The sequence below is a fragment of the Lemur catta genome, chromosome 20 (assembly GCF_020740605.2).
Source record: "Lemur catta isolate mLemCat1 chromosome 20, mLemCat1.pri, whole genome shotgun sequence".
In the NCBI taxonomy this organism is placed as follows: domain Eukaryota; kingdom Metazoa; phylum Chordata; class Mammalia; order Primates; family Lemuridae; genus Lemur; species Lemur catta.
Genome location: NC_059147.1, coordinates 19,268,839 through 19,281,049, shown reverse-complemented (window position 1 = coordinate 19,281,049; position 12,211 = coordinate 19,268,839). Strand labels below are relative to the sequence as shown.

The window sequence follows — 12,211 nt, the reverse complement described above, 5'->3', positions numbered from 1 at the left end:
TCTAAGTAAAGCTGAGACTTGAATGTCTTTGGGAGCCTCTGAGGCCAGCAAACTTACTGCAGTCCCACACTGACTTCTGTGCAGATTAAGAACACTGGTTTGGGCATTATCAGTGACAGGTTGGGTGAGCTCAGTCAAGTTGCTTAATTTAAGTTTCCTGAACAAAGAAAACACTTCCAAGGAAGTTTGGCTCAGCTGTTAACTACAGTAGTGAACCTGACCCTGCTGCGACCAAGTGATGAGAAACATTCTTTTCATCAACTTATTTCCCTGGAAAATCTATGGCTCCACTCGTATATCTTATTTAGTGTCCTCTATTGTCTGAAAGTACTGAAACCACAGCATGAAATGTATTGTGTATATAGCTAGCTACACATTTATTTTTGTAAAGTTAGTTTTGTTCATACTTGTTTTTGCTTGATTGATAGTAGCAAAACTGGCAAGAGGCAGTGAGACCTTCCATAAAATATATCTTTACTGAGACATAATAAATGACTGTGTCTAACCCCATCAACAATGACTGTGGCATTCAACCTCAGAAACCAAAAAAGGAACCAGGGTGGGAACAGGTGCTCCAAGGGCACAAAAATGCTAATGTTGAGACAGCCTCATTCATTCCCAGAAGCATGACACCACTTCCATCCTATCAGTCTTCTAAGTAGTTAAGGGCTGGGGACACTTTTTAAGGTGTCTTTATTCGGATATAAAAACCAAGTACTTCAACATCTTTGGGTATACGAGAAGAGTTATTGCTTCCTTCACTTTGTGGATCTGATGATTTTTGGAAGGTAGTGGTGAAAAAAATCAATATTAGATGGTTCTTGAAAAAAATTAATAGCTTTCGCTGTATTTCTGAGCAGGAACACTTTTGCAGTGAGCAACTGAAATTGATGACATTAGTCTCTCTGACCCCTAGATTTGTGTGAAACAAGCCCTTGGATTTTTTTTTTTGCTTGATTAATTTTTTAAACAATGCAATATTTCAGATAACCACAAAAGCACAGAGAATAATATAATAGATACCTGTTATATTTGACACGTCTCAACATTTTCCATAGACATTTCTTTTTAGAGGTTTTATCTTTTGGATAATTAAACTGATTATAGACTTGAAGCCACCTTGTTACCTTTTCCGGATCTAATTCCCACATCTTACTCCTCAGAGGAGCTGCATTTTATGCTATTCTTACATATTTACTTATCCATCAACTATATATAGTCTTGAGTAGTTTTAAACTTTATATAAATGGTATCATATAGTACATAGCTTTCTCCACCTTGCTTTTTTCATTCAACATTGTTTTAAAGATTTAAACATGTAGATACATATTATTCTGATTAATTTGAACAATCTACCACATTCCAGTATGTGAAAATTGAATATCTAGGCTGTTCCTAGCTTTTTGCTATTACAAATAATGCTACATTGACCATCTTCGTACAATGTCTTCTTGTGCTGCTGTGTGAGATTTTCCTTTAGGATAAATACCTGCAAGTGCAATTGCTGGGTTACAGGGCAAATTTATACTGAGCTTGGTTTGTCAAGTGGTTTCTACCCATTTATACTTCCATCAACAGTGTATGAAAATACTTGTTTTCCACATCCTTGCCAATATATCGCCACAGCAACATTGTCAAATATGTTTGATTTTTGTTTGTTAGTCTGATGGTCATGAAATGAGAGTATCTTCTTTTATTTTATATTTTATTACTAGTGCTATCTGGCAGCTTTACATGTAATTGGAGGCACATATTCTTCTTTACATTTAAGGTTTTAGATAGGTAATGTATTTGTATGTTCAAAAATTAAAGCAACATTTTAGCAGCATATTAGAAGGTCTTGCTTCCACCCTGCCCCATTTTCCCTGTCTCAGTTCCATTTTATCAGTCTCTCATATATCCTTCAGTGATTTTCTGCTAATAAATGCAAACATGAATGCATATTCCTGTTTTCCCTTCTTACACACAGTAACATACTATATAAATAACTCTACACCCTGTTTCCTGGAGATCTTTCCTTATCACTGTGTACTTTTTTACACATACACAGTATTGCTCTTGTAGATGTAGCACTGATCATTTTACCACCCTTCTCTTGATAGATACTTTAGCTTTTTTCTATTGTTATTAAGAATAATGCTGTCATAAATACCCTTCATCGTATTCTGGCTCATCTATAGGATAGATTCTTAGAAGTGGGCAAGAGGGTAAATAGTTTTATAAATTTGGTAGATATTTTGATTTATGTTGCCTGATTCACTCCATGGGGTAGGCAAGAGTGGTGCTATTTTACATTCACACAGCAACATAGGAAAACACCTTTTACTCTGCAGTCTTGACAACAGATTATGTTCTCAAACTTTATTATTTTATCAATCTGATGTTGGGGAGGTGATATATAAGTATATCTTTATTTTCATTTATTATGAGTAAAGTTGAACATCTTTTTATGCATATAGGAGTCCTTATATTTCTTCTTTTGCAACTCTATCCAATTCTTCTATTGGATTGTCATTGATTTCTAATAGCTATTTATTTATAGTTGACCCTTGAACAACATGGGCTTGAATTCCATGGTTCCTTATATGTAGACTTTTTTCAATAAAAGTTACAGCAAGTGTGCCTGTCTCTCCCACCTCTTCTTCCACCTCCCCTACCTCTTCTGCCCCTGCCACCCCTGAACCAGCAAGGCGAACTCCTCTTCTTCCTATTCCACCTACTCAACATGAAGATGATGAGAATAGTGATCTTTATTATGATCCACTTTCAATTAATGAATAATAAATATATTTTCTCTTCCTTATTATCTTTTATTTTCTCTAGATTATTGTAAGAATACAGTATATAATACATTTAGTATACAAAATATGTATTAATCAACTATTTATGTTATCAGTAGGGCTATCAGTGGTTAAGTTTTGGGGGAGTCACAACTTATACATGGATTTTCAACTGAGTAGGGAGTCAGGACTATTAACCCCCATGTTGTTTAAGGGTCAACTATATATTTAATTCCTTTGTCTCAGATATGAGTTACAAATATGTTCCACAGTCTTTTCTTTTGTCTTTGCTCATGGAGTTTTGTGCCATGAAGAATTTCTTTTTCATTTTTAAGTAATCAGGCTTCTTAATTTTTTAGAGGAATCTGAATTTTGAATCACAGTAGACTTTCCCCTCTCTAAAGTTATGAAGAAATTCTCTTCTGTATTGTTCTACATATGGCTTCTTATTAAACATTTCAATGTTTGATTCCCTTGACATTTATTCTGGTGTAAGGTATACTTTTCCATATGGCTATGAAATTGTACCAGCAACATCTTTTTTTGTTGTTGTTACAAAATTAACCTTTATACCACTGATTTGAGATGCCTTTATAATGACTAAATTCTAATGTATATTTGAGTCTGTTTTGACTTTTTATTCTATTCCATTAACCTGTCTCTTTATGCACTGATACCATGCTCTTTTAATTATTGACACTTTATACTGTTTTAATTCTATCAGTTCCCATTTTGTAGACTTTTTAAAAAATGTGTTTTGAATTTTTTGAGGTTCTTTTTCCAGCATTAATGGAGATCATATCATTTTTCTCCTTAGATCTATTGCTACATTAATAGATTTTCTAATAGCAAGCCATTATTGCATTCCTGAAATAAATTCTCCTTGGTTATGAAGTATCATTCTTTTAATGTGCTGATGGATTATGATTGCTAATTTTTTATTCAGGATTTTGACATTGATATTCAGAAGTGCAATTGGCCTATAGATTGGCCTATTTGTTTTATCTTTGTCAGATTTTAATAACAATGTTTTACTGAAAAATACAATGTTGGAAATTAAGAACTAATTGTATAAGTTTAGCAGCAGAAAGTATATAGCAGAAGACCGAATTAATGAACCTGAAAAAAATATTAATATTTAAATTGAAGCACAGAAAGAAACAAAAATAAAATGGAAAAAGAACAGAAAATAAAAGCCACATGGAACACAGTTAAAAGGTGTAACTGGAGTCTCAGAAGTAGAGGAGAGAAAGAATGGGGTAAAAATATTTGGCTGAGAATTTTTCAGAAATTATGTATGACATTAATCGATAGGTTCACAAAATTCAGCAAGCCTGTGGTGGTACAAATACAAGAAAGTCAAACGTAAACACCTTATATTAATAGTAAAACTGCTGCAATCTAAAGCAAAGAGAACATAATAAAAGTACCCAGCAAAAAAGGACACATTATTACTGTATTGGAATACTGATAATACTGATGGAAAACTTTTCAGCTGAAATTATGGAAGCCAGAAGACAGTAATATGGCATTTTTAAAGTGCTGGGTAACTGTATACTAAGGCTAAACTATTCTTCACTATTGAAAGTATCCTTAAAAAGTGGAGACAAAAGAGACATATTTGCAGATTTGAAGAAAAGCTTAAAAACTTCTGTAGAATTCTTGGTTGGGATTGATTTTACCTTCTTCATACTGATGATGCTGTTCCATGTTTTTAAGTTTCCATTATTTCAATTGAAAAGTCAGGTGTAATTCTAACTGTGGGTCCTTTGAAAATAATCTTTTTTCTCCGACTGCACTTAGGATTTTCTCTTTGTCTTTGGTTTTCTTTAATTTCACTGCAATATATTTAGGTAGGAATTTCTTTCAATTTATCCCATTCAGCTTTCACTGGGCTTTTTGAATTGTCAACTGATGTCTTTAATTAATTCTAAAAAATTCTTAGTTATCATCTCTTGAAATAATTTGTTTCATTATCTGTATCCTCTCCTTCTGATTTTCCAATTAAATATTATTAAACCTTCTCGTTTTATCTACCTTGTCTCTTACCCATTCATTGTGTGTTTTCCATATATTTTTGTTTCTTCATATTGCAGTTTTTATTTTCTGAACTATCTTCCATTTCACTATTTTTTATAAAAAATAAAATTCTTTTATTAAGTATGTTGTTTGAGATTTTTAAAAATTTAGGCTATTTTATTTTATTTCTATAAGTCCTAGAGTATGGCTCTTTTCAAGTTTTTAAAAATTTTTTTGATTTCCTATTTTCTGGACTTAGCTTCAATCTCATCCATTTGTTTCTTTAAACATACTAAGTGTAATTGGTTCCTAGTCTATGTCTGATGATTCCTAGTATGTGGTTTTTTTTTTTGTGTGTGGGTCTATTTCTATTGTTTTTGTATCTATTGTTTTTGTATTGTTTTGGTTCTAACACATTGAGTTTTATTTCTCTGCTTGCCTCATTATATTTGGCTATGTGCTTTTTAAAAAATATTACAAATTTTGAAATTTTGAATGCAGGTACTTCCTCCAGAGAGAAATGAACTCTTCATTCCAGATATCTCATGGCATAACCTGTCAATGACCACCAAATTCAAGGTTGAAATTCTCTGCAAGACGTAGGCAATTCCAGCCTGATATTTAACTCTGTACTAAGGCTAATCTACTTCTAGTTCACCCTCATCTTTGAGTATCAGCTTATTGTGGGGATGGTTTTCTTTTTGGCTTAAGCCAATTAATATATGGAAAGGTGCTTAACATAATCCATAATTTAAAATAGGTGAATTAGAGCAATAATGAGTTTTCACTCATCAGAGTGTTAAATTACACTCATCAAAAAGTTTAAAAGTTGATAAGAATGCATACCTTTGTTTTGGGAAGTATGAAAATATTGACAGTTTTTACCTCTAGAAAATGAGCCTGGGATTAAGTGAAGGGGAGAAAGACATTTTAGTTTCAACATATATGCTTTTATTGTACTTGAAATTTTGACACTATGAATAAATTTTTTAATAAAAAATTTTAATTTTTAGTGTCAAATGCCTAGATCCTTACTTTTTCTTTAAAATTTGGAGAAGGTTTTTCTGTATTAAAAGTAATAGAGCCTAAAGAACATTTAAAATGTATAAAGGGTTATCAGTTTACTGAGTGGCAGTTTGGTTCATACAATAGTGAATGTAGAGAAATGTTTGCTAAAAATAAGGTACAAGTAATTATGCTTTCTGGGCTCTGATGAAAACTTCTGTAGCGTAGATCAACAAAATATTCACAGTATTTAAGTATTTTGTTTTTCCATTTTGATGTCAGAATAATACACCTGCTGTGACATTGCAAAAATCAAAAAGAATATATTTTGTAGGTTTGTGTCTTCTTGAAAGCCCAGGGCCTCACACCTAGAATTAAGGTAATTGGTGCATCTTGAATAAAGTCAAGGGCTTAAATTGCTATACTGAATAAAAGTGGTCCTAATATTTTAAAAATTTAAATTTTAAATATAATTTTTGTCTGTTTTTGTTTTCCTTTTATGTAACCACTACCCAGATATGGCAGATGCATGTGTATTTATGTGTGCATGTGTTGCATTTTGTTTTTGTTTTAATTGCTGTTGTTTAAAGATATGATTCCTTTTAAATAGTCAATTTTCTATTTTTGACATTATTGGATTTTCCTTCCTGATCCCTGTACTTGATTGGACCTAAATTCTCTTACACTGAGAAGCTCTTCTGAGGTATACATTTTAAGAATCACAATTCCAACTCATGCATGAACTAAAGATGATGCATATGGTTGTAATTCTAGAAATCAGTTGCCCTTCCAGTCAGGCTATAAGGATTGAAGACTGTGAAGAAAAAAAAGTCTTAGAGCACTCACCACAACAATTCATATTTTATGTATTTCTTACAATGACCAAGCAAGATAGTTTGATTTTCTATAATGGTACCAAGCATAATATCTAAGTTTTCGGATCATGTCTGATCTCTGGATTGATGGGGCTGAGGGGGAAAGAATGAAATACCTAATACTTATGCTACATTGCCTAACTTTGACTTGGGGAAAAAAATAGCCTAAGAGTATCATTCTAAAAATAGCCTAAGAGTATCTATCAAACATCTTGAAGTATGTTTGCACTTTGTTAATTCCTAGGTGAAAAAGTGTTTGTATCCCTCTATGGAGCTGCTATAGACATGAATATAAGGCTGGATAAAAATTCCTTGATCATCGAGAAAACCTACATAACTCTGGCCAATCAGCGAACTGTAACCATTCACAACCGCAGTAACATCATTGCCCATTTCCAGTGGAAGATATTTGCTACCCAGGAAGAAGAGGACAGAGAAAAGCATAGGTTTGTAACGAAAATCACATATGCAATAATTAAAGAGGGGGTGTAAAACTCAGTTATTATGAAAAAATCAGTGAATTTTGTAGTAAGTTTTTAACCAACTTAAACAATGTCAAATTTTTCTAACTTGGTGTAGTGTGTGATGCTCGTTTGGAGCTGCTCATTTAAAGAATCTGAGCTGAGCTATGTGGAACAGAATGTTGTTCATCCTCAGTTAATCGTAACCTGGTTTTAATTTAACAGTGATGGAACTCTTAGATTTTAAAAAACAAATAGATCATTCTTCACTATTTTTTCAAAATGAATCTACATGTCTGTATTTCTTTTAATAACCCTAACCAGGTTGGTCAGCTTTCATAAAGAATTTCTAAAAATAGTCTCTTTTGGGTTGGCATCAATGTGGAATTTTTTTCAGTGAAAAGATATTTCCAGAAAATATGAATGAAGAAAAAGAAGGGCTTAGATATAATGGCTTTTATATTCTTGATTTTAGGAGCATTGCTTGATCCCTACAAGCCAGATAATTTAATAATGATTTCTTATTGCTATCTTTAATATTCTGCTTTTTAAAATGGTGCTTCTGGCAGTAGAGAAAATTAATAAAATGTAAAACCAAACTGTTTTAGCTTAACTAATCTCATCACTGTTAAATTTTGAATATTTCTTTTTACTGAATCCACCCTTGCCTCTTTTAAGCTCCATTTTCATTTTTATCTCGTCCCAACCTCCCTGAATTAACACTTTTGCTGCTTTCATTGGAATTTATTTTAGCCTTTTTTATTTGCCTCTCCATTTTCATTAAAGATTAGCCCTGGGAAGCTTCAAAGCTTTGTTTAAAACTAAGTTCGTATGTGATAAAAATAAAAGTCTTAGGTCCTTGGAAACCAGGCAGAAAGCCCCCTAGTGTGCTGTCCCTAATTGAATCAGAAGGAGCCATGACAACGACAGGACACAGTGGGCCAGAAGCTTTGTCATTCAGACAATGAGCTTTAATCACTGGATCGCCAATGTGCCATCTTTAAAAAGTGAGAAAAGAAAAACCTTTCCTGCCTAAAAACTTCATTTGGTCTCATGGCATAGGAATACCCGTGGTTTAAAAGGGCAAGGGGAAATGGCTCGTGCATTGCTTCCTTTGTCCCAGTTCCCCAGCTCACATGTGCTTACCAGCGGTCAGACTGGCCCAAACATGTTTACAGGTAAAGTGGGAGAGGAGGTACAAATACGGAAAGTGAAACAGCAGTACAAGTAGCGTTTCACTGTCACACTTGTCCCATGGACTCGACCTCTTGGGGAGAACAAGTACACGTTATAAGAGGGAAAGCCAGCTTTCATTTCAACCATGTCTGCGTTTGACTATATGGATAATGTGTGATTGATGCAGTGCCAATGTCCAAAAAGTATGTAAGAAAGTTAATTCCAGCAGATCAACTCTAGAAAAATTAAAACCAATTGTTATCAGAGATGCTATTGAGAATATAATTTCAGCCACAGTGGATGGGCATTTATTTATTTTTTCCATATCACTCATACCCCTGTCTCTTTAACACTGTCTTTTAAGACTCTTACTCTTCCTATTCTCTTGCATTGTCTTTCTTTTGCTATCTCCCTTGATCTTTCTATTATTTTTTCTGGCAATATTTTTGTAACAAGGGCACAACATAGGATAGCATTTTCATAACCATGATTGGCAGCCTAATATTATCATGTAGGATCACAGCCCTCTTTTAAACAATGAACTTGAAAAGTGGCTTCAGATAAATAAAAATACTTTCGTTTTCACTTTGGATGACATACAGCCATATAACTCCTGTTTTTCCAAGCCGGATTGTTTTATCTCAGTAAAGAGTCTGTTGAATGTGTGCCCTGCCTTACCTCTCTCCTCTCTCCTGAGTGCCAGGAACCCAGGGCAAGGGGGGAAATGGAGTCCAGCTATGCCTGGTCTCTTACTGGACCAGGGTAGCACTTCTCACCCATCCCTCTCTTGTTCCTTGATGGATTCCCAAGCCTGCCACAAATTCCGTGTTGTTAGCCATGGATCCTTGTCCTTGAAGTAACTGCCATGAAGTGCTCATCTTTTTGAAAAGCATGGCAAGCACAGAGACGTTTGCAGTTGGCTGAACATTTAGTTCCTGTCCTTGAATAGCTGCCCCTCTGCAGGAGATGGTGCTCTTGCTACAGGTATAGGCCCCTCCTGCTCCACCTCACAAATTCTCAGGTTGTGTCCAGGCCACACATCAGTGGCAGATAAAGCAGAATTGTCCTTGACAGCTTGCTGTGGGCAGAGGTTTGCCCATCCCTGAAAAGCAACAGTGAGATCTTTAGCTAATGGGCGACTTCTCTCTTGAGCTCCCAGCAAGGCTTGAGCAGGTGTCCCTGGCATTATTCTTTCTGTGTTTGACTCTCATGCTCATGATGGGGACCAACCTTTTCCTTTTCTCCCATTCCCTCTTCAGCCTCTGTAGTTAAAAAAAAAAAAAAAAGTAGAAAGAATGGTTGACTTTTTTCCTAAGCATGGAGCAGGGAGAACCTATCCTAAATGGGCTGATATGTATTTCTAGAGACCAAAATTTCCCTTATCAGCTCCCCAAGGACCTAAGATTTAACTTCAGTGTAAATTTTAGGTGAGACTCAAGAGTGTGCCTGCAGCTCTCCTGGCAGTTAAACATGACTTACAGCTTGTCCTGATGGATTCATCTCCAGGGACTGAAAGTTGCTCAAAGGGCAGGTTGAGAATGGATATTCTGAAGTCCTGTCCTAGCCATCATGGTGTCTTGTCCTCTAGAGTCTAGCTGAGCAAAGACTTGGACATCTCTTCTTCTAGTGGAGGAATTTAAGCCCTAGGGATCCCTCTTCCTTTCTGGCAGCTTGTCATTTCCATTTTAGGAAGGATGGCCTTTCTCTCCACTGACCTCAAACCTTAGGACACATGTCCAGGTTTGGGGACATAGGGCCCTTCCCATGCTCCAGACTTTAGCAATGAAGATGTCTCTACCTCCAGGAAAAGTTCTGGGCTTAAAATTTTTTTCATTTTGCTTTAACTTTGGAGTCAGATATAGGGACCTTTAAAAAATTACCTTTTCATTCTTTTTCTTTCTTGATGTTTTTCTGGGGCTTGGAGTGAAATTAATCTCTTCAGAAATGGAGGCCACATTCATCCCTGCCTGCTTCCTCAGCCTTGTCCTGAGGGATTTTAAAACAGTCTGCAAGATTCTTTCATACTCATTCTCATCACTTACCACATTTACTGTATTCAGAGACTCAGCATGGGCTTTAAGGATTTCTGTTCCTGTGTTTCTCCAGCAAGGTCACGGCCATTGTCTTAATAGCAGCTGGCTCTAATTCTAGATTTTCTCTGTACAAGAACTAGAATTATCACTGGAGCCCCCCCAAAGTGGTCAGCATAGATTTACTACACAGCATTTAGGTGCAGGAAATGACATATTTCCCTAGATAAATCACTTGTAACTGGGCTTTGAGCTTGCCACCTGGGTCATAATAAATTTAATCTCAGTTATATTTGGAGTCCTCTTCCCTTCCCTAGGGTCATATAAGAATCTGAAGACATAAGTGGTAACTGGTAGAGAGGCAGAGGACCTCTAGTCTTCAGTTTATAACAGTCATCACAGAGTTGCTCTGAGTTCAGGATCACGTGGTCCTTCTGAAGGTGGAGGTCTCCATTCATTCCATGCCGAAGTGTGCACGTGGGGATATTCCTCTCAGCTCTGAAGGCCATGGCTCTGAGTTTTTCATCTCCTCAGCATCCACCTCTCGTGGATGCTTCAAGGGATCAGGGTGCAGGTCTTGAGCACCTCAAGATGAGGGATTGTTACTGGTACCACCCTACTGCACCTGAGACATAATGTTCCCCCTGACTATAGTCCATAGGCTGGCCTGTGCTGGGTGCCTGGAGGTGGCATCAGATGGTGTTGGTGGCTACCAGACCATTTATAAAATGGGTTAAAGTCCATGATTTTTTCAAAGAGAAGACTGGTCTATTGTTATGCGCTCTGTTGAGAGATCTCCTCATCTGTAAAATAGAACCACCTCTTAGTGCAAGAAACCAACACTAGCGTCTGGACAGGATAACAAAACAATAGACTGAGATATATGGAAGCTCTTGTTGGAGTCAAGCCAGCTGAAGGTGTTGTTTTTTGTATACATCTCCTCCTTACGCTCTCACCCATGGCTCCCGTTCTCCATCAGAGGACAAAGAGAAAGACATCTGATGCCCTTTCCTCCCCTTTTCCTTACGCTGTCTGTTACTAACTCAAAGTCTCAACAGCAAGGGAAAAGAGGAGCACAAGGGAATCTTTGTTCTCTTCTGTTTTCCTGTGCAAGGGTTGAGTGAATGCTTCACTTTATCGTCCTTGGTCCACACAAGGCATTTTACTTATTCCTTACAACCCCACACTTTAATTCCTCCAAAGACACCGTTCTAATACGTTAATGCGAGTCTTGTTTTGTGTATCTGTTCTTGTAAAATGTATATTTCTTTGTTGGGGGAGAGAGGGTACATGAGAGAGTGATCATATTTTGTGTGCAGTTTTCTCCTTTTTTCGCTAAGCTCTATGTTTAAGATCCATTCGTGTTGCCACGTATGTATAATCCATTGCTTCTCCCTGCGGGAGACCGTGCCACGTTGCACACCCCGCGTATTTCACGTGTGCACTTTCCCGGCAAGGGCATCGGTGGGCTCGTGCCAGTGGCTGCATGTTGGGCAACCATAGAAAGACCTGTGGTGCTTTAGTCTGAGAATTGATTAACATTTAATTTTAAAAATGACTTGTCCTCTATTTTCAAAAGAAATCCATTGTGAACTAATAAAAATTTAGAGAATAAAGACAAACACAAAAATGAACCTAAAAATCCATTCTAATCCTTCCAACTTGGAGAAAACCACTATTAATATTTTGATATCTCTAAATCTCTTCTTTTTCCCCAATAAGTATGTTTTTTCTTTTCTTTTACTTTTTTTTTGTTACAAAATTGGGATTACTCTATACATTACATTTTGTAACCTTCTTTTTGACTTTAAAATATTTCAGACATTTGAAAATACTTTTAAATATTTTTACATACAATTTTAATA

At 35.9% G+C, this 12,211-nt stretch overlaps 1 protein-coding gene across 3 annotated transcripts in view; it reads left to right on the top strand.

The window, feature by feature from the left end:
* HYDIN (HYDIN axonemal central pair apparatus protein) overlaps positions 1 to 12,211 on the top strand; it is a 296,336-nt gene that overhangs the window by 59,108 nt on the left and 225,017 nt on the right. For all 3 annotated transcript variants that reach the window (XM_045534000.1, XM_045533999.1, XM_045533998.1), the window contains exon 8: positions 6,924 to 7,125. In XM_045534000.1, coding sequence (XP_045389956.1) covers positions 6,924 to 7,125 — 202 coding nt within the window. The remainder of the gene's footprint in view (positions 1 to 6,923; positions 7,126 to 12,211) is intronic.